Source organism: Lontra canadensis, unplaced genomic scaffold (genome assembly GCF_010015895.1).
Source record: "Lontra canadensis isolate GAN:19392208 unplaced genomic scaffold, GSC_riverotter_1.0 scaffold60, whole genome shotgun sequence".
Taxonomy (NCBI): Eukaryota; Metazoa; Chordata; class Mammalia; order Carnivora; family Mustelidae; genus Lontra; species Lontra canadensis.
The window spans coordinates 9,808,306-9,834,306 of record NW_022631054.1 but is presented as its reverse complement, the minus strand read 5'-3'; the positions used below and the strand labels follow the sequence as shown (position 1 = coordinate 9,834,306).

Genomic DNA, 26,001 nt, shown 5'->3' with positions numbered 1-26,001 from the left:
ACAAGGCTGCAATTAAGATGTGGTTGGAGGTACAGTGTTGAGGCTTAATGGCAGTAGGTCTGCTCCCAAGCTCCCTCACATGGTGGTTGGCAGGCCTCAGGTCCTTGCTGGCTGTTAGCCAGACGTTAGCCCTTTGACCTGTGTCTTTCCATAAGGCAGCTCACAACAGGGCAGCTGGTTTTCCTCAGAGCGAGGGAGTGAAAGAGTGAGAGGGGGCGCCGAAGACCGGAAGCCACAGCCTTTTTGTGACCTAATCTCTGAGGTTCTAGTCTATCAGTTAGAAGGAAGTTGCCAGGTCCAGCCCACATTCAAGGAGAGAGGGTGTGAAGAAAGGAGGAGGACATCACTGGGGGACTGGACAGGCTGCCGACCATAGGTTCTAGGCAGGTAATATGATAAAAGACCACTACACGGAACAGTGACACATTGATTCCAGAACGTGGTGATTACAGTCTATCACAAACAAGCTGCGTCTATAGAAGAAGCCTTGCGATTAAGATGGCATTACCAGAAGGATGTTAATGCAAAATGTGCTAACAGGTGGCAGTCATGCTTACAGAAGGTTTTACAAACTCATTTTTATTAAATATGAAACAGACACAACATGGTATTTATAAAATAGATGCGAGGTAGAGGGAGTTGTGATAAAATGGAGGTGCGTGCCTATAGGACCGTCTCAGCCAGCCTGAGAGAAAGGGGATGGCCATGGCTTTTGAAGCCTCCGACGTTCTCCTCTTCCCTCCCCATCTGGAGCTCACGGTCACCCTGGATTTTGCAGTCTTTATTCACTTGCTCGTCTTCACACTTTTACCACAGAGGCTCATACCCTCACACGAGGCATTGTTTGGTCTTCCCCGCTTTGGACTTTGTATAAATGGGATCACACTCTATGTATTTCTCTGTGATTCGCTTCTTTCACTCAAGAGTATGTTTCTGAGATTTATCCGGTTGATGTGTTCGCACTGATGTTTCCAGCTTGACCCAATCTTCACTAAGCTCTTCATCTATTACCAGAATTCAAGAGCAAGCTCAATTGGGTTATTTGGGCCCCCGGTTTTGTCTTCACTTTTCTATACAATGATGGATGGCTATCCTGCGACTCATCTCTATGCCTACCCAGTGGACATTAGGGTTAGTTTCACATTTTGGTACGTAAATAGTGGGGTTCCTTTACATCTGTGCAAACGTCCCTTCAGGGGCTACACCTGGGGAAGGAACTACGGGATCAAATGTATATGGATGTCCGGGCCTTAACAGATACCACAGGATTGATCTCCAAAGTGACGGTAGTGATTCATGCACTTCTACCTGCAGTGAATAAATGCTCCAGTTTTTCCAAATCCAATCCAGTATTTGATAATGTCTGACTTAAAATTTTTTGTCAATCTGGAAGGCATAAAATGAATTTCATTGAGGTTTTGATTTGCATTTCTTTTTTTTTTTAAAGATTTATTTGACAGAGAGAGATCACGAGTAGGCAGAGAGTTAGGCAAAGAGAGAGAGAGAGCAGGAAGCAGGCTCCCTGCTGAGCAGAGAGTCTGATGCAGGACTCAATCCCAGAACCCTGAGATCATGACCTGAGCTGAAGGCAGAGGCTTAACCCACTGAGCCACCCAGGTGCCCCTTGGTTTGCATTTCACATGAAGTGTGCATGTATGCATGTGTGTATATGAAATTACACATATGTGTGTGTATATATATATTTTTTTCTTTTTTTTTTTAAACCAGATTGGTAAGTGCAATCCAGTGACCAAACAAGACTCTGAACTCCACACTCAGGTCTTAGCCACCATCCATGTAACTATTTATAAGTCATTGTTACTTTAACTCATTGTCATACCAAATTCTTCGGTTAAAATTTAAATGTAAAGAATCAAGATTTATTTATTTTTAAGATTTTACTTATTTAATTGACACAGAGAGAGACACAAGAGAGAGGGAACACAAGCAGCAGGAGTGGGAGAGGGAGAAGCAGGCCTCCCACTGAGCGGGGAGCCGGATGCTGGGCTTGATCCCAGGACCCTGGGATCATGACCTGAGCCGAAGCCAGATGCTTAACAACTGAGCCACCCAGGAGCACCCAAAGAATCAGGATTTATAATAATAACTTAGTGTAATGCCTATGTTGCAAAGTGGTATATGGTAGAAAGTCAAACAGTGAGTAAAGAAAATAATTTTCAGGGCACCTGGCTGGCTCAGTTGGTGGAGTATGCAACTCTTGATCTTGGAGTCATGAGTTCGAGCCCCACATTGGGTGTAGAGATTACTTAAAATCTTTAAAAAAAGAGAATAATTTTCATGGGCATTGTCCTCCTTTTGCATTTATTTTGATGTAATATGTGAAGGTGTTGAAGAAAATTAAGGGGGAAAGTGAGTCATGCCTCTCTAGTTTATATTTATACATTGTCTCTGCTGTCCAAAGGGTATACATACAAGGGAGTGGACCCCAGCAGTTGGTGGTGCTTTTAAAATCTTAAGTGGAATTTACACACTCCAAGATTTACAGTGAGGTCTTAAAAAGGAATTACTTTCAGTGTACCTGGGTGGCTCAGTCGGTTAAGTGTCTGCTTTCAGCTCAGGTTGTGATCCCAGGGTTTAGGGATCAAGTCCCCACATTGGGCTCCTTCCTCTGCGGGGAACCTGCTTCTCCCTCTACCTGCCACTCTCCCTGCTTGTGCTCGCTCTCTCTGACAAATAAAATCTTAAAAAAAAAAAAAAGGAAATACTTTCCTTAGATGTTATTCTGCATGGTCAACATTGGACTACAAACATGCTGAAGTTGGAATTGATTAAAATGTTAAATTTAGTGAGGTCACATCCTGATTGGACTATACCCAAGAAACACATTTCAGGACAAGTTCAAGTTCCAAGTATAACACCAGCTGTAAATGGGCAAGAAATCAGGTGATCAGGAATAGCTGGTGGCAGTCTGTTCTTAGAGGCAGAACTAAGCAATGGAACTTGCTGGCCGCTTGGATGAACTCTGATGCTGGCCTGGACCCCAGGTGTCTGCGCGAGCCTGTCTGGGGATAGAGGTCTGCAGCGACAGGGAGTGGAAGTTGGGTGCTCCTAATGCGGCCCTTGGAGCTTCCTTCTCTCAAAGCTAGTACAGAAAACCGACCAAGAGGACTTCCACCCACATACTGGCGGAGTATAAACTCGCAATGGTTTTAAAAAGCAGTTTAGGTGGGGTGCCTGGTTGGCTCAGTGGATTGAAGCCTCTGCCTCCGGCTCAGCCTGTGATCCCAGGGTGCTGGGATCGAGCCCCGAGTCAGGCTCCCTGCTCAGCCAGGAGCCTGCTTCCTTCTCTTTCTCTGCCTGCCTCTCTGCCTACTTGTGATCTCTGTCAAGAAAGAAGAAAGAAAGAAAGAAAGAAAGGAAGAAAGAAAGAAAGAAAGAAAATCTTAAAAAAAATTCATATATATATATATATATATATCAGTTTAGCAGAGCATCAAGACCTTAAACATGTTCCTATTTGCTGACTATGTAATTCCAGCCTTAGGATTCTTCCCAATCATTCAGGTTATTGAGGATGAAATAAACTCATTCTGATTCTCTCAAGAAACATTAAGAGGCTGCAGGTGCACCTGGGTAGCTCAGTGGGTTAAAGCCCCTGCCTTCAGCTCAGGTCTGATCCCAGGGTCCCCACATTGGGCTCTCTGCTCAGCAGGAAGCCTGCTTCTCCCTCTCTCTCTGCCTGCTTGTGATCTCTGTCAAATAAATAAATAAAATCTTAAAAAAAAAAAAAAAAAAAAGAGGGGCGCCTGGGTGGCTCAGTGGGTTGGGCCGCTGCCTTCGGCTCAGGTCATGATCTCAGGGTCCTGGGATCCAGCCCCGCGTCGGGCTCTCTGCTCATCGGGGAGACTGCTTCCTCCTCTCTCTCTGCCTGTCTCTCTGCCTGCTTGTGATCTCTCTCTGTCAAATAAATGAATAAAATCTTAAAAAAAAAAAAAAGAAAGAAAGAAAAAGAAAAGAAAAGAAACATTAAGAGGCTACAGACAACGGAAACCCAGGAAGGTCTAAACATCCCAGCCTGGAAGTGCACAGACCCCAGGTCTGTGGGTTTCACCAGCCGGATAAACTCCACCTAGAAGTTTCTCCACGTTGCCATCTCTACCCATCCTACTCTGGTGCTTGGTTACTCCCCTGCCTGCGCTAGCGTTCCTTCACCAACTGATTCTTGCTTGCTTGGTTTCTACATCCACGATCATTTTTTTGGCAAGACTACCTCTTAGTTGACTTTCTCAGTACTTCCAGGTTTGGACTTTGAGAAACAGAATCTGATTGGCCAGATCCAAACTAGGCGGCTAATGGGTCTTCAGCCCCTGGAGGCTTCCGCTGCCCTTGGATCAGATGTCCTCCTGTGGCCCAATCAGCTGGGGGAAGAGGGAATACCCTCACCCACAGCCGCTCAGTGCGGAGACCAGGGGTGGGGCCAGTTCTCTTATAAAGGACTTAGGGCTGGCAAGTACTGTAATGGACATTTAAAAGGAACCTCAGAAAAAAAATTCAGAGATGGAGCCAAGAGGTGCATTCAAGTGCTTTCACAACACACGCACACACGAATGTTGAAAAACTCTAATGACCATCAACAGAGCAGTGGGATAAACTCTGGGCTGCGGGTATGGCACAATGAGCAGTGAATGCAATGACTTTGAAGGATATTGAACACGGGGAAATGTTAACGAAATAATATTAAATGAAAAAGCAGACCATAAAACTGCATGTACAGTATGATCAGAATTCTCTAACGGGGAAAAAAAAACTGCTTATGTTTGTTTTTTCATCTGTAAGGGAAAGTTAGCGGTTAATGGTGCGATGACTGGTGATTTAAATGTTCTTGATTTCGTCTTGTAGCTTTCAAACGTTGCATAACGAACAGATACTATTTTTATAATGGGGGAAATACTAAGTTATTTGTTAAAGTTCACATTCCTCACTTTTAACTGGGTTCTCGGGACGGGCCAGCTCTCTCTTGCCCTTCTCTCTGGGCTCTCAGCCCCTGGGGCTCCCAACCATCCCCCGAAACACGGCCCCCCGCCCACCGCCCCGTCTACCCTCCCGCGGTAGGAGGTGGCGGGGGGGGGGGGCGCGTGGAGGGGGTATTCTCTCCCGCCGACCCCCCGGGCCGAGCTCCTCTCGCTTGGTTCTGTCGCCTCTCCCCGCATTTCCCTTTCTCCAGTCTCGAAAATGTCACTTTTCTGGGCCGTCCTCGGTCTTCACCCTACAATGCTTTTCTAACCAAAAAAGGCTGGTACAGAGGGCCCGTGGCTCGGCTCGCGGCGCCAGCGCGCCACGCCTCAGATCGGGTTCCCTAGGCGCGCCCTCCAGAGCCGGGCCCAGCCTGGCCCCGCAGCGCCCTCCCCCGGATCGGCGATTCCCCGCCCCGCCTGCTTCCGCCTTCCGGCGGGTGCTGGACTCTTCCCTGCGAGCGTGTTCCCGGCCCGTAATGGCTCCGCTCCGTTTCTCGGCCAACGTGTCGTGGCTGTTCCCCGAGCTCCCCGGGCTCCCCGCGCGGCTCCGGGCGGCCGGCGGCTCGGGCTTCGAGGCCGCCGAGGTGGCCTGGCCGTACGCGGAGCCGCCCGAGGCACTGGCGCGCGCGGCGCGGGAAGCGGGGCTGCGGCTGGTGCTGATCAACACGCCCCCTGGTGCGCCGCGGGGTCGCAGAGGGGGGCTACGGGGGGCTACGGGAGGCCCGGGAACGCGAGCCGGGTCTGAGGCCTGTTCTCTCCGCAGGAGACCGAGAGAAAGGGGAAATGGGGCTGGGGGCCGTTCCCGGGAGGCAAGCGGCCTTCCGAGAGGGGCTGGAACAGGCAGTGCTGTACGCCAAGGCTCTGGGCTGTCCCAGGTATCCTACCCTCTCCTCCCCACCTTGCCCGGTCTCCTCCAAGCCCCTGCCCCATGTCTGGGGCCTGGGAGAACGCAACGCCAGGTTGGAGAGGTTCAGAAGTCCGCGCACTGGCCCTTCACTCTGCCAGCCCCGGTCCTTTGTCAATTGCCTTTTGTATTTTATTTGTCCTGTGTCATTGTGTTTGCCACACTTTCATGCAGGGATCCTGTGCCAGGAGCTTTGACCAGGGAGATAGGAAAGTAAACACAGGGAGTGATCCATTGGAGGGTCAGTTTATGGCAACTGTCTGGGATCAGAGGAAGCTTCTTACAGGTAGTGATGTTGAACTGGGGCTGGAAGAAATGAACACGCGTTTGCCTGATGTAGGGAGCACGGGAGGCAAGGGTGCACTCACCAGAGACAAGAGAAGGCTTGGGGCGCTCAGCAGAGTTCCTGAGGCTGCAGATGGGGCCCTTTGGAGTTGGGTGTGGCCACGAGAGATCAGGTGATGGCTGGAGGAGGTGGAAGAGGCAGAGCCGGGCCGATCAAATAAACGGCAATGGGGGTCATGACTGGTGAGTGGTGGGGGCAGAGCGCAGATGGGAAGGATCTAAGGAACAGCTGCAAGGAGTGGAGACGAGCAGCATGGAATACTTCAGGGAAGGGTCAAAATACCTGCTAGAGAATGAGGCTGACCCGCATGCTTATAGCCCCGAAGAGAGGGGCCACTGGAGCGCTAAATGAGAGGCCTCTCAGGCGGGAGGATGGTACCTGGGAAACAGCTTGGCCTCAAGGCTGCCACAGGAGGGCAGGTGATAGGCCAGGGAGGACAGCTGGAGGGGCGCTCAAGGAGCCACAGGAATGAGGCCCTGCTGCTGTCAGGATGGCCTCCCCAGCCTCCTCCAGTGCCACCTCCCCCCAGGATTCACCTGATGGCTGGCCGAATGCCCCAGGGGGCTGACCGAGCAGCAGTCAGGAGTGAAATGGAGACCGTTTTTCTGGAGAACCTGAGGCACGCAGCTGGAGTTTTGGCTCAGGTGAGACCAAGGACAGACAGAGCTGCGAGAGCAAATGAGGCAGGCGGCCGGGCACTAGCCCAGCTCAGAGGGAACGGGGACGGGCTTCACCAGTCACTGGTGGAGGGGGCATGAAACTGGAGCAGAGCTCTGTTCACGGGTCCGCCGTGGTGCTAGGAGAGCCTCGTGGGACTGCTGGAGCCCATCAACACCCGCATCACCGACCCCCAGTACTTCCTGGACACCCCCCAGCAGGGTAGGACCGCAGCCCTGTGCCTCCCCCAGTCCCCTCTGAATCTTGCGCTCTCCTTGGGTTTTACGGCCCCCTCCCCGGTTTCTCTCCCAGCGGCAGCCATCTTACAGAAGGTCGGAAGACCCAACCTCCAGTTACAGATGGTAAGTGGAAGAAAGGAAATGCTTCTCAGAAGGCCCAGTGTTCCCCACATCTGGGGAGAATGGGGTGAGAGCCTGGGGGCGTGCAGGGTCTCTGACTACTGTTCTCTACCCAGGACCTATTCCACTGGCAGATCATGGACGGGAACCTGACAGGGAATATACGGGAGTTGCTGCCCCTCGTTGGTGAGAGGGTCTTTTTGCTCCTTGTCTGCTGTGCTCCCACCCCTTTAACCCCCACCCCCCCCCTCCGCTTCCGCTTCTCAGGCCTCAGGTGGAGCCTGAGGCCCCCACCTGCCGCCATCTGTGTCTAGGGCATGTGCAGGTGGCACAGGTCCCAGGCCGGGGGGAGCCTGACAGCCCCGGCGAGCTGAACTTCCCCTATCTGTTCCAACTGCTGGAGGATGAAGGCTACGAGGGCTTTGTGGGCTGCGAGTACCGGCCTCAAGGTGAGGGGGCTCCAGGCTGGGCCCTGGGGTAAGGGAGCTCTGGACTGACAGGTATTGGACATGGCTGCTCTTCTCCTCACGGGCCGAGATGCCACCGCCTCCCTCTCTCCTCAGGAGACACAGCAGAGGGCTTGAGTTGGCTTCGTGCATACTGGGACAGGCGGGGTCACCCTCAGGCTGGCCAGTGAGGGCCCGCCCTGCACCCCCCCGTGCCTCTGGGGGACAGGGCCCAGAGTGGCCTGCATCTCCTGCATTAAAGACCACCTGCCGAACATTGTCCCATGTGTGTGTTATTGGGCAGTGGGAGGACACACAGTGTCTAACCCCTCGCTCTCCCGGGGCTGCTTCCCGCCTGGTGAGAAGGGAAGAGAAGGGACGTCCGGCTCATGCTCAAGTGCTCCAGTCTCCTGCGCACACGGGGGTTTCGGAGTCCACCTCTTCATTTACACACCACAGACCACAGGTCTGAGAGCTGAGGGACTTGCCTGTGGTCACAGGGGCTTCAGAGGCAGAGCGGGCATTGGAACCAAGGTGACGTATCTCAGTGGCAATGTCCAGCAATGATGTTCAAGTGGGAAACGAAGACCAGAGGGCTCAAAGCAGGGCGGGGTGGCTGCCGGCCATTGGGGCCTTGGAGGCGGCGTTCAGGCAGAGGAGCTCTCGGGTGAGCACTTGCCAACTACTGTGAATTCCTGGGACTCCACCAGGTGAGCAGGAAGGTGGAGTCCCTTCCTGGAAGGGCCCAGGGGACTGAGAGGAGATGGGCACCTCAGGGAGTTGGGCTACCCCTCCGAAGCCTGGCCAGTCAATAGTGGCAAGTGCTCAGGAGGGTAGCTCTCACCGTGAGGCCGGGGCTGCAAACCCGAGATCTAGTCACAAAGCTTCTGGTGTCCCCTTCAGTCTGGACCCAGAAGGGCTGGTCAGTCCTGCTTCAAGTGGGCAAACTTCTGGACCCCCATGGTTCAAGGAATGGTGCCATTCAGTGGTCTGGTCCTCAGAGGAGGCGGGTCCAGAGGGTGAAGCAAGCTGTGTTGATGACGGACTCGAGGTGGTGGTAGGTGGACACCAGCTGGGCAGGGGGGCTCTCGCTGTCCTGGGGCTGTACTGGGAAGGGCTCTCGGAAAACCACTGTCAGAGACTGTGGGGAACACAGGAGGGGTGCGGTGGTGAGGAAGGAGGGCAGGCACGGAGAGCAGGGCTCCCCAACTTCCCTAGGCTCTAGGGGAAGCCTCCCGCTAGGCTGACACAAAGCCCCTCACCCATTCTTACCGTCTTTCCCAAGTGAGAATTCAGAAACACCAGTACAAAACAGTCTGTGAACTTCTGATTCAGCACAACCTGCAGTGAAAGACCAAAGTGACACGGGGAATGAGGTCTGTGTCATCTGAGGCAGCATCCACCTTCCTTGAGGGCATTCTGGAAGTGGGCCGGTCTGAGGAAGGCCTGCTCCCATTACCACACCTGAGCCCACCTGCATTCCAGGCCCCAGAACCTTGTCTCTCAACGGAACCTCCATCCTCATCCTCGCTGGCTCCCCGTCAGCCCAACCAGCCTCCTCAGAATGAGGGGAAGGCACCTGACTGGAAGGCTTCAGAGCTCGTCTAGAGGCCCTGCACAAAGCTGGCAGGTTGAGTGTTCTCTACCCTTGGCACAACTCCCCCTTGCCTCCTGTCCTTGGTCTTGCATCGCTTTGACCTCCCCTCGGACTAACCCCCTATATCTGGCTGTCCCTTTGTTCAGCTCAGTGATCTCTTCCAGTTGATTCCTTCTACTCCCAGGCTTCAGTGACCACCTGTTCATGTAGCTGTTGCCCAGGTCTTTCTCTCCTGGGCTCCGGTCCCCAGCGTCCATAAACCTTCTAGAATGTGGTCCTGGGAGGGCCTCATGGACCTCCGACTCAACTCATCACCCTTCCCCCAAATACACTCCTGCTTCAGCGCTCCCCCCATCCACAGGAGAGCCCCCATCTGCTCACCCCCCCGCCAACAACCACAGCCTTACCAACTCAACTCAGTGTCCCGGGAATGCCCCTTCAGGCCCTGAAACTCGCCTTCCTCACAAGCATTGTTGCGGGACCCCTGGACCAGCGCCTACTTTTTTGGAAGTCTTCTTCCAAATCTCTCCTCCCCACAACCACTGCTCTCATCAGGCTCATATCTTCAGTCTCTTAACCCCCCATACTGTCCGGCCAACACCTGAGCCTTCTTCCCTCTACCTGGCCCAGGTAGTGCTTTTAGCCTCTCGTGTGCCCCTGGGGATTAGGCTAGACAGGTCGGGGCTGGGGCCTGAGAGCCTGCATTCCGGCAAGCTCCCAGGTGCTGCCACCGCTGCCAGTGTGACAACCATGCTTTGGGTGACGAGGCTTTAAAGCCCCAGAGGTCCTTCTTGGGAGTCTGCCCCTAAGGCTGATGAGGTTCCAGAGCTTGGCCCTCAGGATCTCTAGCCAGATGTGTGTTTTTGTGAGCTTTTAAGGTCAGAGCTCCAGACTGCTCTCAGGAATCCTACGTCCAGGCTCAGTGCTCAGGGCTTGAAGGATTTCACGTGGATCCTGTTCCATCTAGGCCTCCCGCCAAAGCAAACCCAGCTAGGTTGGGGCTCCTTCAGGGACATGTCATCTCTCTGATAAGGCCTTTGGCTACGTCTCTCCCTTCAGAGGAGTCTCAGGGAGACTTACCAGGTATTGAGTTCCCAAGTCTGGGCTCTGGAAATGACGACAGCTCTGAGGAAAACGGCTTAAGAGAACTTTGATCAGGCTCTGGTACCAGGAGACCGTCATAGACAGGAAGCAGTCCTAGGGAAAGGTCCATGGGGCTGCATCTGCTGTCCGAGAGCCACCTGAGAGCTCTGCACCCTCCACCCCGGCTGCTGCCAGAACCCCTAGTATCCAAACAGGCCCCTTCTAGAACGCATGGCTGCTTACCAGCTGGGGGTCAATGTCCCCAATGGATTTGGCATGGACTGCTTCCAGGAGCTCCTCCAGCTCCGCCAGAGCCAGGCGTCCCCCAAGCCGTAGCCGGTCAGGCCCTGGAGGCTCCAGCAAGAAGAGACGCTTCCAGAGCGTGTCCCGACGGCAGTGGCCTCCAGCCAGCCGGACCAGCTGAGCCAGCCGTGCCCGCGCCACCCCCACCTCTGCAGCCAGTGGGGGGAAAAGGGGAGCCGGTCCAGGGGCCAGACCAAGCCCCGAGGCCTCCCCAGGGCTACCAGCTGAGCTCCCAGGAGCTTCCGGCTCAGGGGGCAGTCGGGGCGGCTTCCGGAACCGGCGCATGTCTGCAGTGAGTCTGGGGAAGAGCTCTCGTTGGCTGGTGAGCACCACGAAGAACTGTAGCCTGGGGTGGGGACGGGGTAGGAATGTGGTGATGAGAGTGGGACACAGAGAGAGCAAGGGTACTGGGAAGGCTGGGCCATGAGCGCATTTGAGGTAGGGGATCTGCTGACCGCAGAACATGCCGCTCGGCTTCTCCTTGTTCTTCAAAGGGTGCAGCACAGTGACACACCAGCAGAGACACATCGAAGTCGTCCTGGTGACGAAGTCCCTCGGAGTCCAGGTAGGAGCCAGAGCTGTATGGCGCGGGTGGGGAAGACGCCGGCCCTGAGGTTCTAATGATGCCACGCCTATCCTTCTGGCTCGAGAAAACACGTCTCCCTACTGCCCCGGGGTGGGGGGCTGACCTCAGCTCCACCAAAGCACATGCTGGTGCCCCCCACACGCCCAAGTTCACCTGTTCCACGCCGATACCAGGGCATATTCGTTATGCTCTGGGCCTCCTGGCCGGGCCATCCGCAAGGGCTTCATGTGGTAGGAGCTGGCGTGGTCAGCTACGTAGTTGTACAGCTGGTGGGCGGCAATGAGTGGTGTGGACAGCTCCAGTGTCCCTGAGGGGTGAGTTATAGGAGACGCTGAGCCTGAGACAGGCATACTGAACAGGTGGGACGGGGAGACAGACATCCCTAAGGTTCTCATTGACAGGCAGACTGGCTATTATTCTGGGGGGCTCCTAAGGTCCTGGGGAACATAGAGGTGGGCCCAATGTGGCTCAGAATCTAAACTTTGATGGGAAACACCATGAAGAACTTCAGAGAAAGACAGAAACCGCAGACACAGGGATATGGTCCAAGTGACATGAGGTGATTAACAATATGGGATAGGATGGGACAGGAGAGGTGGAGGTCTGGCCCTAGGAAGTGGTCCCATCGGTCCAGGTCTGGAGACCCCATGGGGTCTAGCTCTGGTTCACTGGCCTGTCCTCTGGCACCGACCTTGGTAAATGTGATTGCGGCCAAAGTGGGGCCCGTCCGGGTGGTGAGCCAGGAAGTGCCGCAGGAAGGTGGTCAGGTGGTAGCCGTGCCGCAGCACCAGGTGGGCGCCCAGCACGTGCTGGTGCACGAGGCGCAGGTGGAAATCATAGCTGAACGAGTGCACGTGCATCAGGTCGCGAACCTTGTCGCACTCCTCCGTGAACAGCATGGACAGCTGGGGAGGGGGACGGGGCACGTGTCAGGACCTGGCAGGCCGCTTGGCACATTCCCGTTTCTCTCCCTCTTCTCTGGGAAGCCCCCTCCGCGGGAAGCCCCCCTCTGCGTACTCCCTTTTTCACACCGGAAAACTACAACCGTTTTGACAGATGGGCCTTTTGACTCTACCCGAGTCTGCTAAAGTCTGGCCCAGATCACTGATGCAAAACATACTTGCTTAGTGCCCGCCAGATACTTTTCGAGGTGCTAGGGATACACTGGGAGGGGGCGGACCTGGCCCTCAAGGAGTGTACGTTCTAGCGGCGGGCAGACAGGATGGCCAACGTTAGGCCGCAGACAGGAGGATGTAGGACGTTAGAAGACAATGTTATGCAGAATCTAGCCAAGTGCCAGTTTTGTGCAGGTGGCCAGGGGAGGCTAGGCATGGAATGCACTGTTGGGAAGTCTCTCCTGGTTCCTCCCATGTCTCCAGCTTGACCTTCCCATTCAACTACCTGCTCTTCCCAGGACACTGTATGTTCTCTTCACACTTTTGTACCTGCTTGTTCTGTCTGCCTGGAATGCTGTTCCCCCTGCTTCCCAAATCTGGCTAGCTCCTACTCGTTCGTAAAGCATCCTCTGGGACACCCTGCCAAGGCTAGGCCAGGGTGGGCCTCCTTTAACTGATCTGTGAATGAATGAATGAACCATGGATGGAGGAAGAAAGGAAGGTGGAGACACGGAGCTGGTGCTTCTCCTGATGGAAGCCACCATCACTGAGAGTGTGTCGGCTGCTGGACCCATGGTGCCGGGCTGGCAGGATCTACAGGCCCAGGCCCACGGAAGCACTGGGTGCAGGAGTTATTAGGAAAGGAAAGAACTGGCTGTCAAAGAAACTATGGCCTAGGGGTCAGAGTAGCTGTGTGGTCTTGGCTGAGTCACAATGTCTCGTGTGAGACATATAAGCTCCCTTATCCTCATACGAAGTAGAGGTCTTCGTAAAGTTAGAGAACATGTGGTAAATGGAACGGCCCATGGATTATGACGATCATGAGCACTAGGGTGGAAAGGGCTTGGGATGACTGTGAAGGAGGGAAGAGGAAGAGAGGAAGGCCAGGGGGATGTAATTCAGGCTCAGGGACATCGAAGACGTCACTGTCGGCAATGGTGCATGATGGCATGTTAGCTGAGGGCTCCCGGCCACAGAACTAGATTTCAGCCCCAGTCCTGCCACCGACTAGCATGTTGCAGGGGGCATGCACTTAACCTGCATGCATGCAGGTCCCCTTAGGTGTACAGGCAGAGGAAAGCTCTCCTCTCTGCTGAGCCTGTATACTGTGCACTTGGCAACAACAGCAACAGTGCAGCAATTTAGGTACATACATAGGGCCGGCGATTACACAAGGAGGGGCAGAGAGAGGCTAGCTGGATGGAGATCAGCGGCAGGAAGCCACAAGGACTTCAAGGAGCTCTAGAGAGTCACGGGGCTGGATCATTTCCGCCAGCACGACAGCAAGGTGACAAAGTGTACCTGCCCGTCCGGAGCTCCTTTGGAGCACTCTGGCCCAGGCAGGTTTCTGAACGTTAAGGTCACCATGCTTTTCTGGGTCATCTTATCCCGTGGTGTCCACACTCAAGTTAAAGGCAACCATCCACGGGCTGGATGTGAGCTATCCAGGTATAAGGAGTCAGGCAGACTAGGCCCAGTCAGATCCTTATCTCGGGAACAAAATGAGAGGCACAAAGAAGGCACAGGTTCTCACGTGACATGCCTGGTGACTGAAGGAGCTGAACTAACTCAAGTCTAGAGGGCTTCAGGTCCCTGACCTCACTCAATCCTGACTCATTCTCAGCAGTCCTGGGAGCTGGCCCTGCCCTGAGGCACACAGACAAGAATATAAATAACCACCGAATGCCAGGGGTATGCTGTGTGGCTGGGAGCTCTGGTCGTCATTCTAAGTGTTAGTGGCGATCCTGACAAGGCTGGCTATCTCCAGCTCTAGATCAGGCCAGGACTGCCCGCGGCACTGACGTCCCCATGTGTCAGATTACCCACTATGTTCAAAGGTCCTCACTGGCCATCTATGGTTATGAACTGACCATGGTACTGGGCTCCTGTCAGTCCCACAGTAACACGGGACCAGAGCAGCCACTGTGCTGCACTGCCTTCTGCCTCCAGCGCTGTGGTGGAATATGGTCTGGCCCACTGACAGAGTGAGGCTGAGGGGTGGATGACCCAGTCATAATGCCGGAACGGGCATGACTTGGCCACCCCCACAGCACTAGATCCCCACTGGCCCAGACTAACCCATCCTCTTACTGGCCACAGCGCACTGGGGACGCACTATGCCTGAGACCTCGTATTTCTCCGTCCTCACCACATACCTGAGAGTTGACAGCTTGCCCCATGGGGATCCGGGAACATTCTAGCGCAAACTGTTTGACACAGAAGTAACAGCCCTGGAGAGAAGGTGAAGATGAGATCAGGAGGGTAAGAGCCAGGTGGGTCCAGCTCTCCCCACTCACTGTTCCTCCTGCTCACCTGAAAAGCCAGCTCCATGAGGATGATGCCCCCGGGCAGTGCGCGCTGCAGGTGGTAGGTGGTGACCGGAGAGCCGGTGCTCTAAAGAAAGGAGAGACACTAGGGTTCAGGGGCAAGGGTTGGGGATTCACCAGCCTCGAACCAGCAGGGGAGTCCTTTGGGTACCAGCGTACCCCTGGCATTTGGTGGTTATTTATGTTCCTGTCTGTCTGCCTCGGGGCAGGGCCAGCTCCCAGGACTGCTGAGAATGAGTCAGGATTGAGTGAGGTCAGGGACCTGAAGCCCTCTAGACTTGAGTTCAGCTCCTTTGGTCACCAGGCATGTCGCGTGAGAGCCTGTGCCTTCTTTGTCCCTCTCATTTTGTTCCCGAGATAAGGATTTGGGTCAGTGATTCTGGCTCAGTGACACCTGGGGCTGGGGCACCGCTGATTATACTGCCGGGGAAGGTACACGACGATGCACTACCTTGGGGCTCCCATCAGTCTTGGTTTTAGGGCAGGAGAAGGAGCCTCGACCTTCCGTTCCAAGGATGGCCATGGCCCGTAGCCGGCTGGTGCTGCAGAAAAGAGGGGGGAAGAGGATGAGGCAGGCCAGCGGGGGAAGTGGTCTGGCCAGCAGCCCCACAATCACTTTCATGGGCAAGCGACCTGCAGGAGTAGAAACGGGACTGGAGAGGGAAAGGACCTGCTTGGGGTACTGTGTTGGGGAAGCGGCTGGGACTGGAGTTCAGGTGTACACCGCGGGGCAGCAGGGCTCCACGGCAGCTACTGCTCTAAGGGGAAGCTGGAGGAGTGCTCTACGGAGGGGGTGGAGAGCAGTCCTCTCACCCTTTCCACCGGTGAGAGGAGAGGGGACAGGTTAGGGCACAAGAGGCTGCTAGGACTGTTTCAGGGTCCCATAGGCCTACTCAACTCAGTGGTAAGGGGAGAAGAGAAGCAGGAAAGGTACTGTGGACCAGGAAAAGAGCAAGGGCCAGTAGGATGCACTCATTACATCAGGAGCTATAAACCACCAGAGTGCTTGCTGGCAATGGGGCTGGACGGTGAGGTGGGGTGTGTGAAAGCCTCTGGAGAAAAGAAATGTCTCATTTGATCCTCAAGGAAATTGGAATAAGACTTTGACAGTGATTGGTGAGATTGGTGAGAGAGGAAGGCCTGACTGTAAATTTGGCTCTGGAAACATATTTTTCATCCCAGTGTCTTTTTAAAAAAACTTATTTTTTTAAAAGTAGGCTCCATACCGAGTGTGGGGCTTGAACTCATGATCTGAAGATCAAAACCTGAGCTGAGATCAAGAGCTGGACACCCAAGTGACTGAGCCACCTAGGTGCCCTACTGTCTTTTGTTTTAAAAAGGAACCCAGATTTTTGGGAAGAGCTTCAAACTGAATGGAAAGTATGGAAACTGAAGTCTCTCAGAGATGCTCCTTAAGGGGGACCCACTGGGAAGCAAGAAGAGTTCCTTCTCAGGCCCTGATGCCCAGAAATGAGACGGGTAGGGTCCCAAAGGAGCAGGCCTGTCCTCTCTTCCTAATGCCCAGGAGAGGGCGGGAGGCCTGGGAGCTGGAGAGCTGGTTTCAGAAACGCTCAGGAGTTGGAATTGGCTCTCTGGGCCAGGTGGTGTCCCAACTAAGGAAGTACAACTCATACTCAAAAGTAACTGTGTGCAACACAAAGAGGGAGGTTCCCATAGCCACTGGGAAGGGGCTGGAACACAGACTCTGGAGGCTCAGATGTTGAGAACAACATAAAGCAGGGGCCACAGAAACGGGAATCTGAGATTTGACACAGGACAGGAAGAGTGGCTGTGGCTGCGTCACTGTGCTCCATGGAGCTGCAAGGTGGCGAGAGATGAGCTGCCTGCTTCCCAACACTGACACCTGTCACAACTGTCCCAGAACGGGCTGGAGGACAATGACGCAGGTGGGCCTGGCGCAGGCGTCCCTAGTGAGAGAGGCTAACTCAGCAAGGACAGGGCTTCCTGGGCCACGAACCACACGAGATACCCGGAGAGGCCCCTGTGGTGACCAGGCCAGGAATCCTTAAGGCCCAGATCCAGGGCATGGAGGTACACAGCCCATCAGTGTGTAAGCCATACGTGTGCACAGCCGTGTGCACACCTGGGCGGCTGGGAGTTTTACAGGCCGTGCCTGGGGCCCGTGGGAAGGCGACCCTGACCCTTGTGGGTATGCTTGGCCCGGGCGGAGGGACGTGCAACAAGGCCCACGGGGCTCAGAGGGAGACGGGGCGAAGACAGCAAGGGTGTGTGGGGCGGAGCCCGCAGCAGCAGACGGGGAGGGTAAGGCGTGCTCACCTGCGGGCCGGGGAGGGGGGCCGCAGCGGGACTAGCACGAAGCCCATGCTCTGCAGATACTGCACGTACTGCTGCAGGAAGGCCAGGCTCAGCTCCTTCAGCCACGGCTCCTCCCGGGCCCCTGGTGGGGGCGTATCTGAAGACTCACAGCTGGTGGGGGCCTCCCGGCTCCCGGCCCCAGACTCGGGGCGATGGCGCCGCTGGGGGAGTGGAGATTAAGGCAGGCTCTAGTCTCGGTCAACCGCACCACGTGGGTGGATGGAGGTCCCGCGGGAGAGACCCAGGAGTCTGGAGCCTCACCTGGCCCTCGGGGGGCCCAGAGGTATCGGGGGGCCCATGCAGCCAGGCAGCTGGGTCGAACAGCAGGGCCGTTGCACAGTAATGCACCAGGCGGGACGACTGCTTCAGGGTCTCTAGCTCTGCAGCCTGGGGAGATGAGGTGGTGAGCATGGGAATAGTGGCCAGGGACGGGGTCCCAGGATGCTCAGGGAGGACACAGGCTCGAGCCACTCACGCTGATGGGCATGCTGGCTGGGGCAGAACGCTGCTGCCACGTCACGAACAGGTTCTCCATTTTCATCTGGCGCTCCAGCTCTGGTGGGTGCAGGCGTTAGTAATGGCCCCCAGGAGCTGTCACTCCTCTCCTCCCACACTCCACAGACTGCCCCCGCCCGGCCCAGGGCCCTCACCTCTGCGCTCCACCATCTTGATCTCCAAGAACTGTTGTCCATGGTAGGTGACGGGATCAGGGGGTCTGGGCACAGGGCCGAGAGAGGAGCTGGGGCGGGCAGCTGTGATATCCCTCAGGGCCTCATCAAAGGGGAATGTGTCGAGGGGAAGGGAGCCCCCACCCCGAGAGGAGGCACTGAGCCGGCCCTGTTCGCGGCTCAGTGGGGGGCTTGCACTCCGGATGAGGGTCTCTGCTTCCATGGTTGGCAAGAGGAATGGGTTTGGCTCCTGAGAGAGATGGGAGTGTCACAATGGGTTCATGGCCTTTGCCTTCAGACCCTCTCCCCCACCCAATGGCGGCCTCTCTCAGATGTTCCCTCCCCACTATCTGTCCTCAGTCTGTCCCTCTCCCCTGCTTCCTGGCTGGCACTTCCTTCAACTAATCCCTTAGGAATCAGAACTAGACGAGGGAGCCCGAGCAACAGGCACCTTTTCGTCCCGCACTGGGAAATCCAACTGGCCACAATGATGGAAAAGCCCCAGCTTCTGGCTGAGGAGGCAGAAGATGAGGTGGGCGCGTGAGTTCTGCCACTGCACGAGGCGAACCAGTGCCCGCCCCAAGGCCGCTCCCAGGTCTGGAGCCCAGTTGTAGGTCAGCAGCTGTAGCTGGAAGTCAGGGGTCAGGGTCAGTGACATCACTGAATTCTTTCTCCCACCCAGCCCCTGGCCCCCCATCTACCTTCTTGTCCACGACCTCCAGCAGCAAGAACCTCTGCCGGGGAGCGCTTCGCCCACAGCTCCCGTCGCCTCCTGGCTCAAAGCGCTGCACAGCTTTGGCAGCTATGGGAGGAATGCTCAGTTGAGGTCCAGACGCAGATCCCCATGAGCCCACCCTGCTCCCCAGAACTCTGAACTCACTCCCTCTGGGCCATGCCCTCACCCTGCTGGGTTGGTCTCCTCCATTGCAAGAAGTTCCTTCCCAGAAGCAGCAGGTGCCGCTCCGTCGCTGGGCGCGGCATTGGGCACAGCTGACCAAGGGAACAAGGACTGAAGATCTCTGGCTCTGAACCTCTGGAGGGAGGAAGGGAGGGACAGAAAGCAGACCATCCATGCACAGCCCCATTCCCTGGCTATCACCTCCCCGGCCTAGCCGAGCTTAGCCTCCAGCAGACCCAAACTCACAAATGCTGCTCAAAGATACGGACGCTGGTATCTCCGGCCATGGAAGTGACCAGAGTCGTGAACTCAGAGAGGACAGACGGAAGGAGGAATCGGGACACCATGTGGGTGGAGCTCCTGGACACTGAGGCACAACCTGGAACCGGGGGAGAGAGGTCACGGTGGGGCTGTAGGTTGGGGACTAGGCCATGGGGTTGAGTACAGGTGAGGAGGGGCTGGGGGTCTCACCGATCTGAACCATAAACTCCATCCAGCGCTGAGTCATGCGAGCAAACACAGGCTGCAGGGTCCCTACCTCACCCTCTTCTAGTTGTGTGGTCCTGCGTCTGAAGACACAGGGGTGTGAGCCTCACCTCCACATGTGACATGTGTGTGCTTACACAAACCCAACACCTACCTATGAGCTCACCCCCCACCCAATGACGCAACACCATAACACACACACACCTTTGTCTCTGGGCTCCAGAATCTGAGCCTGATGCCCGCTCAGTGCCACCTGGAGTCCGAACATTTTCGGTTTTGTGACGCCTCCGGCCCCGGGTGTCTTCTGGCCGATCCAGGACAATGTCATCGGTTGTTTTGGGGGAACCCAAGTCCCCACATTCTGTTTTACTCTGGGGGCAAGGCAGTGAATGAGGAAGTACTGCTGGGAAGGGGATGGTATGGAGGATGGGGGCATCGTGAACCAGTAATGAGAGCCTGCAGGGATTGGAGGCCCAGGGCAGGCCCAGCCTCGGGCAGCACTCTGCTTTCCCGGGCCCTGGCACCCTCACTGGTGCAAGCCTGACTTCTCCTGTGGGCACTCCATGAGAAAAGGGAAGTGAAGGCACTTGCTCAGCTGAGGGTCTGTGTGTCAGAGAGACCCTGCCCTGCTGCATACCCTAAAGGGACAGAGTCGCTTTATGTGACAGGCTGTCCAGGGCAAGGTCTACGGAGGGAGTAGGGGAGTCAGGAGACAGGCAAGAAGGCGGATGCCAACTGCATCACCTCTTCCCATCCTCTCATTACCAGCATATCCCAGAAGCTACGGCGGCCAGCTTTGCTGGGGGGAGTCACGGGCTCGCCAGGGCCAGGGCCAGGGGGAAAGGTGCTAGCTCGGCCTGCAGGGCTCTTGGTTTCCAACGACCCGCTCTGGAGATTTCCTGTGACATCAGACATTACAGAATCCTGTCACTGTGCCTATTTCAGACAGACCAGCCCCGCAAGAGGTATGACAGTGACTTGCCCCTTATTCCACCTGTCAGGCAATGGTGGCGTACGCATCTGAGAGCTATGTGTTTGTATGAAGGGAGTTCCTGGGGCAGTATCCCTCTCGAAATGGGGGACCAACTGGGTGTGGACCCTTCTGCTGGCATGTTGCCTTGCTGACGCAGAGAAGATACAGGACAACTGTGTATTGAATGTGTACTTTGGAGGGAGCCTCTGCGATGCCTTCCTGGAGCCCCACCTTTGCAAGCTCACCAGAGACCCGGTCTTGCCTGGGCCTGGCACATTCTCTGGAGCCTGCGTACCTGGAGAGGCGTCCTCAGTACACAGGGAGGCTGGCAGCAGCCGCAACTCCATGACGGTGTCAGCCAGGGCCTGGCGGGCTGCTCCCCGGAGCTTCTCCTCCAGCTGCACGATGCTGATGTTCCCCTTCTCCCACACGTCCAGTCGAAGCCGTGGGGCCCCATTCTGAGCTGGGGGAAAGAACAGGGATGACATGAGGGGGCCTCTGGTTCCCAGAGCATTAACTCAGCACCCCCTCTGCTGACCCACCTGAAGAACCATCCGGCACAGGTGGGCAGCGAGTGACCTGGGTCAGTTGCTCAAATTCCTCCTCTTGCAGTGGGTCTAGGGGCCCCGGAGAGGAGGGGGGCCAAGAGGCCAGTGAGATGGGGCTCCCCACTTCATCCACGAAGGCTAGAGTGATGCAGGCGACCCCTGGGTAGAAATCCAGAGAAAGGCTCGGGTCCGAGACCTCCAGATCACCCTGAGCGGCCAGGCTGGGTGAAGCCCCCGCCAGCCTCGAGGCAGGAAGGTGCTCTCGCACGCTCAGCAGCGCCCTGCAGTGTACCTTTGCCGCCGGTGCCCTGTCCGCCAGGCTTGTTATACAAGTAGATGTCCAAGTCCGGGAGGCCACCCTGTGGTGGCAGCGGATGCTGAGGAGGGAAGTACCACAGAGAACTAAGCCCAAGCGGGCGGACAGACAGAAAGCATCAGAGGATGGTGTCCACAGTGGGGAATGGCGGACGGGCACAGCTGGGAGCACAGGAAGACCTAGGCAGACAATAAAGGTGGAGGGGGTGGGGGAGACAGTGGTATATACAGGTCCACAGGCCAAGGTCACTTGCAGTGCCCGCAAGGAACAGTTCTGCAGTTGGGTGGGGGGGGAGTATAGAGAGGGGCCCACCCTCACCTGGAAGTGATTGCGGCTGTTGCTGTCCGTGTACTTGGGCGAGTGCAGGAAGATGAGCAGGTTCTGCCGCAGGTACCAGGCCAGGGCAGGAAGCCAGGGCCTGCAGGAGGCAGGGAGGGCCAGGTGTAGCACCTCGGAGGGGAGACTGCCAGGCGGCTGGATGAACTGCAGAGAGGGGAAGGGGCGTCAGAGCTGCGCAGAGAGGGCAGAGAGCAGATGGTCCCCATACCCAAGCCCTGGAGGGCCGTCGGAGGCTGGGAGGGAGCTGACCTCCACATCAGCGGGTGTCAGCTTGCAGTTCCGAACAAGCATGACCGTGATGACATCCAGTGTGGCCTCGTCCAGGCGCCGACGCAGCACCCGTACTAGCTCATCGGTAATCTCAGGACCTTGACACAGCCATGGCAGGAAAGTGGAAACCGTGGCAGAGGATCCACTGACTCCCCACAGCCTGGCCCTTGACCCCTAGACTCGAACATTCCCCCACACACTGGAGGCAGCCAGCACTAGGTTCTACTTCTGCCAAGTTCTAGTTCACTGTTTGACTATGGACAGGTGAGTGTCAACTCTCAAAGCCTCAGTGTCCTCATCTCTAAGATGAAAGTAATAATAACATCTACCTTGTACGTAACAGCCTTAGCCCAAGACCCCGTACATGTTAAAGCAACCGTAAACATGGAGAGCAACATCCAGTTGCCTGCTGGATACCTCATGCTCACCATCTCCCAAATCAAACCCATGACCTTCAACCCAAACTCACCCTCGATCTCCAGCCAGTGGAGCCACCAACCACCCAGTCACCCAGGCTAGACATCCTGTGTCAGCTTTCACGGCTCCTCTTCCCCAAGCTGCATTTCAATCAGCTAGAGGGCCTATCCTCTAAACATCTGTGTCTGTCCCACCCAGCTCCTGCTTGAGGGAAACCCAGAGCACAGCATGAGCTAGAGTAGGAAGGTGCCAAGAGAAGTCTCGGGAGGATTCTGGAACCTCCTCTGGTCACTCCCCAGCCCCCTCCGAGCAGTGCTTACCTGCCTGTCCTACACCATGCACCAGAAGCTGGATATGCCTGTCCACTTGGCCCACAGGACGAGCAGCATCAGAACTGCGGCTAGAAGCCATGTCCAGGGGAGAACGAGGCCCCTACAGGGAAACTTGGGTAAGGGCCTGGCTCCAGCGGGCAAAGTATGAGGGGAGCACAGGGTCCTCGGGGTGGGGGTGATACATGCCGAGGCCTCCTCAGAGTAGATGGGCTCCTGACTTCGGGACAGAGCTAGGGAGGGGGGCAGCGCATCACCTTCCCACGGCCGGTCGCTGCAGGACGTCTCCAGGAGCCTAGGAGAGAGTGGCACAGACTTTGGACATAGCTCTTTGGCCACCATCTTTGATCCCTGCTCTACCCTCTTTTCCCAGGGCCCACGTACCGCAGGTAGTACACAGCCTTCGTCGCTCGTTCCTGATAGACAAACATATTCTTCCGGTTCACCACAGAGAAGGCATTGAGCACGGAGCGCAGGGCCTGGATGGCTGTGGGAGTAATGGGGGCTCAGGACAGCCCCTTCTCCAGATCCCCTCCCCCTCCACTTGCCTCTCATGCCCGTCACACACCCCGAGAGACCCCCATGCTGGGCCCCATTTTCAGGCGTGAATGGACTCGAATCACGGTTCCCCACACAACGTCACAGGAGAAATGGCCAGGGACAAATTGCATTGTGGCGGCTAGGTACCCTCGGGGTGCACAGCTCTCATCAGCAGCATAATCTGGAGAGAAGGGAGACAGCGGATGAGAGGCAGGACACGGCCCTCTGCCTTTGCTACTTCTCACTTATGAACTGGCCTACTTGTCCTTACTCCCCAGGACTCCTTGGCCCTATCACCCTGCAGGGGAAAGACGGTCATTTCAGGTAACAAGGCAGGACCATACTCTTCGGAAACCAGGTCACAGCACAAAGGCTCTCAGGCAGTTGTGGAGAAGGAGCCAGAAGTGTCAGGTAAGGCAGAGCCTGAGAAAATTCTGAAGATAATGCCAAGACACTCCGGCTGTGTACTAATATGATATATAACACACACCCCATCTGTGTACTCACACGGAGGGGCAATGAGAACCCCGTCAGAACCAAGAGGATAGGAGAGCTGATACACACCTGCAGAGTCAGGGCAAACGCTGCGCTCTGGAGGACAGCTGACCCAAAAGGACTCACAGGGCAGCAGGGCAGAATGCAAGAGCCCAGGGGCACAGTCCAGAGCCTGGTCTGCCCCTTTCCAGCTTCTCGGGTTGAAGAGGAGCCCCCCAACACGGCAGAGGCAGCCATCTGGTTTCCCAGAGAAGCTGCTGCCAGATGTGAGCCATGTACAGAGCACACAGGAGGTTGTCTGGAACGGAATGCTGGTTGCTGAAGGCTCCAGCAAAATCACGTGGAGAGACTATAATGAGGAAGGGCTGTCTCCAGGCTCCGACCGGCCTTCTGTTACACACTGCTAGAGGCATTGGCAACAAAGGTGTGTGGCTGTCCTATCTCGTGCTCAACGTGCAGAAGACGCCATCAGACCCTGGGAAGTCCGCTAATTAGGGGAATGGTGCACGTCTCGGGATGTGCTGAGACGTGACGTCCGGGATTGGTAGGAACGTTCACCTACAGACTTGCTGAGACTATTAAAAACAAGAAGTGCTCTGATTTTCCTTTTCAACCAGACGGGAGAACTGCAAAGAAATGACATCATTTGGCTTTCCCCTCTGAGCTGTGCTGAGGGGTCATCAGGAGTCAAAGAAGAGAGCAAATTGTCAAGACTTCCATTAGCATCTCCAGTAGAGTACTGGGCTTCCTCATCACCACCAGAAATCTCAGGAAGCCCCGAGGGGTCCTGTGCCTGTCTATCAGGAGGGACAGCTGATTGGAAGGCAGATCCTCCTACCAGGCCTTAGGCTCCTCCCCTCTGATCTTCTCCCACCTGTGACCTGGCCTACTCACCCACCCCCTACCCCCACACCGTTTCTCGGCCCTATTACCCAAAGGGGAAAGATGGTCATTTTGGAAAGGAAGGTGGGGAGAGGCAGAGGCACAGCCTCAGGAAGACAGGTCACAGCCGGTACCCCTTCCATGGTCCCTTTTCTCCTGTGTTCTTTAACCCTTCCTTGCCTCCTGGCTCCTTCCCTGTGGAACACAGATGTGCTCGAGTCTGCCTTGTTGTCAAATTCCTTCCTTGTGTGCTTGCCACACTACATAAACGAGTGGTTGTCCTCTGCCCCACCTGTGTAAGATCCTCTCACTTCTGTCTCCTCTGGCTCCTAGTTCCACTTCTCTGCCAAAACTTTCACTAATGACACATGGGAACTCTCAATGGTCAAACCCAGTGACCCTTTTCTGTCCTATCCTCCCTGCTCTCCTGGCACCGGTGACCAAGTCACGGCGACTCTGCCCTGGTCTTCTCACCCAAGCACGGACACAGGAAGGGCGGCAGCAGCCCAGGAGGGAGGCTCCTGGGTGGGGTCTCACCATCACTGGGCAGTGGTGCCCGCTGACGGGAGTGGAAGGGGGTCTCACTGCGCCACAGATCTTCTTCGCTCTCGGCCACCAGAAGAGAGTTACACACGTGACTGTCATGGAGGTCCTGCAGAAGCAGCCGCTGGGAGAAGGAGCCGGGTATCAGGGAACTGAAATATTTCTCAAAGAATTGGTGGCAGTGGTCAGGGGTGATCAAAGGCCAGAGAAGATGCCGGTTATCACGGGGGTCAGTGATCAAGAGAGTATCAATAATCACTGGGGGGGTCAGAGATGCGTCCTACAGTCACTGGGCTCAGGGATCCGAATCCCAGGTTAGGAACACTTGATCCTCCTCTTTGCCAGAATCTGTTCTTCACCCTTCAGGTCTCAGCTTAAAAAGATCAATTCTTTCCCTGACACTTCAGAAGGTCAGACCCCGTCATATGCTCTCATCAGTTTCTACTTTTCCTCTGTATGATTTTTCACAATCATAATGGAAACAATTTGTGTAATTTAGTTGTTCGGTGTCTATCTCCCTCACTTGACACAAGTTCCAGAGAGTCGGGGTTTCCCTGTCTTATTCACTATTGAATCCCTAACACCAGTGCAAGGCCACAAGATGGAAGAGCTCACAGTCAGGGTCAGGAAGAGTAACCCACATTACTGGGAGTGGGTGGGGGAGTGTTCCCCAGTTTGTAGGGCCCAAGGAGTTAAGAGTACCCCAGTAATCAGGTGTCAAAGAAAATGTCTGTGATAGATCAACAGCCTCTGAAGGTCAAGTTCCTAGAAACTCCTTTCTCATCTGAGCAGTGTCCCATGCTTAGAAAGCCCTGCTCCCCACTGTCCCTTACCTGGTTGACCTCCCTGCAGATCTCCCCAACTCGCCTCACCAGGAGCTGCTGCAGGTGGCGACACTCGATGCCTGGCCCCCCATCCTCCCGAATCAGGCTCCTGGCGGGGAGGGATGGAATGGATGCAGTTGGTGGTGGCGGGGGGTGGTTGGAGGCTGGGCCAAGAGAAGCCATGAGAAGGGAATAGGACTGGACCAAGGGAAGCAAACATGGGGGGAACTGGGAAAAGCAGAATTCTCCATAGCAGTTACGGAAGCACAAGCTCTAGGCTTGCTTTACCAGCTTCCACGTGGGCAGGACATGTCAGCTTCCTTCTTCTCCATTCTCAGACCTTGAGCAGAATGGTGGTCTTCCCTTCTCAAACCCAGCCCACCCCGTGACGGGAGTCATCTTTAACCAGGGGCCTTGCTGTGAGTCCTGACTCTGCC

The 26,001-nt window shown here is 55.7% G+C and overlaps 2 protein-coding genes across 2 annotated transcripts in view; one reads left to right on the top strand and one right to left on the bottom strand.

The window, feature by feature from the left end:
* Positions 1-5,415: 5,415 nt before the first annotated feature.
* HYI (hydroxypyruvate isomerase (putative)) lies at positions 5,416-7,963 on the top strand. Its single transcript, XM_032877522.1, has 8 exons — positions 5,416-5,651; positions 5,740-5,851; positions 6,756-6,870; positions 7,027-7,105; positions 7,196-7,245; positions 7,359-7,428; positions 7,557-7,691; positions 7,806-7,963. The coding sequence occupies exons 1-8, from the start codon at positions 5,453-5,455 to the stop codon at positions 7,877-7,879; spliced, it is 834 nt and encodes a 277-aa protein (XP_032733413.1). The 5' UTR covers positions 5,416-5,452; the 3' UTR covers positions 7,880-7,963.
* The window catches only part of SZT2 (SZT2 subunit of KICSTOR complex), a 50,823-nt gene continuing 32,785 nt past the window's right edge, over positions 7,964-26,001 (bottom strand). Inside the window, exons 41-72 of the mRNA XM_032877521.1 lie at positions 25,574-25,673; positions 24,735-24,864; positions 22,849-23,001; positions 22,665-22,767; positions 22,470-22,575; positions 22,272-22,383; positions 21,514-21,632; positions 21,244-21,408; positions 20,902-20,986; positions 20,604-20,768; positions 20,357-20,524; positions 19,854-19,987; positions 19,293-19,459; positions 19,074-19,171; positions 18,849-18,981; positions 18,607-18,737; positions 18,406-18,506; positions 18,156-18,332; positions 17,687-17,954; positions 17,512-17,591; positions 17,298-17,423; positions 16,998-17,197; positions 15,151-15,241; positions 14,686-14,766; positions 14,529-14,603; positions 11,949-12,162; positions 11,411-11,564; positions 11,127-11,249; positions 10,612-11,017; positions 10,366-10,482; positions 8,961-9,029; positions 7,964-8,829 (exon numbers count right to left, since the gene is read on the bottom strand). Of these exons, the coding sequence (XP_032733412.1) occupies positions 8,686-8,829; positions 8,961-9,029; positions 10,366-10,482; positions 10,612-11,017; positions 11,127-11,249; positions 11,411-11,564; positions 11,949-12,162; positions 14,529-14,603; positions 14,686-14,766; positions 15,151-15,241; positions 16,998-17,197; positions 17,298-17,423; positions 17,512-17,591; positions 17,687-17,954; positions 18,156-18,332; positions 18,406-18,506; positions 18,607-18,737; positions 18,849-18,981; positions 19,074-19,171; positions 19,293-19,459; positions 19,854-19,987; positions 20,357-20,524; positions 20,604-20,768; positions 20,902-20,986; positions 21,244-21,408; positions 21,514-21,632; positions 22,272-22,383; positions 22,470-22,575; positions 22,665-22,767; positions 22,849-23,001; positions 24,735-24,864; positions 25,574-25,673 (4,495 nt within the window). The 3' untranslated portion in view covers positions 7,964-8,685. The remainder of the gene's footprint in view (positions 8,830-8,960; positions 9,030-10,365; positions 10,483-10,611; positions 11,018-11,126; positions 11,250-11,410; positions 11,565-11,948; positions 12,163-14,528; positions 14,604-14,685; positions 14,767-15,150; positions 15,242-16,997; positions 17,198-17,297; positions 17,424-17,511; positions 17,592-17,686; positions 17,955-18,155; positions 18,333-18,405; positions 18,507-18,606; positions 18,738-18,848; positions 18,982-19,073; positions 19,172-19,292; positions 19,460-19,853; positions 19,988-20,356; positions 20,525-20,603; positions 20,769-20,901; positions 20,987-21,243; positions 21,409-21,513; positions 21,633-22,271; positions 22,384-22,469; positions 22,576-22,664; positions 22,768-22,848; positions 23,002-24,734; positions 24,865-25,573; positions 25,674-26,001) is intronic.

Excerpts from the sequence above, each read along its gene's own strand:
- HYI (XM_032877522.1), top strand. The coding sequence starts at position 5,453 with ATGGCTCCGCTCCGTTTCTCGGCCAACGTGTCGTGGCTGTTCCCCGAG. Across the intron at positions 5,852-6,755 it reads AAGGCTCTGGGCTGTCCCAG|GATTCACCTGATGGCTGGCC; the intron begins GTATCCTACCCT and ends ACCTCCCCCCAG. Across the intron at positions 7,692-7,805 it reads CTGCGAGTACCGGCCTCAAG|GAGACACAGCAGAGGGCTTG; the intron begins GTGAGGGGGCTC and ends CTCTCTCCTCAG.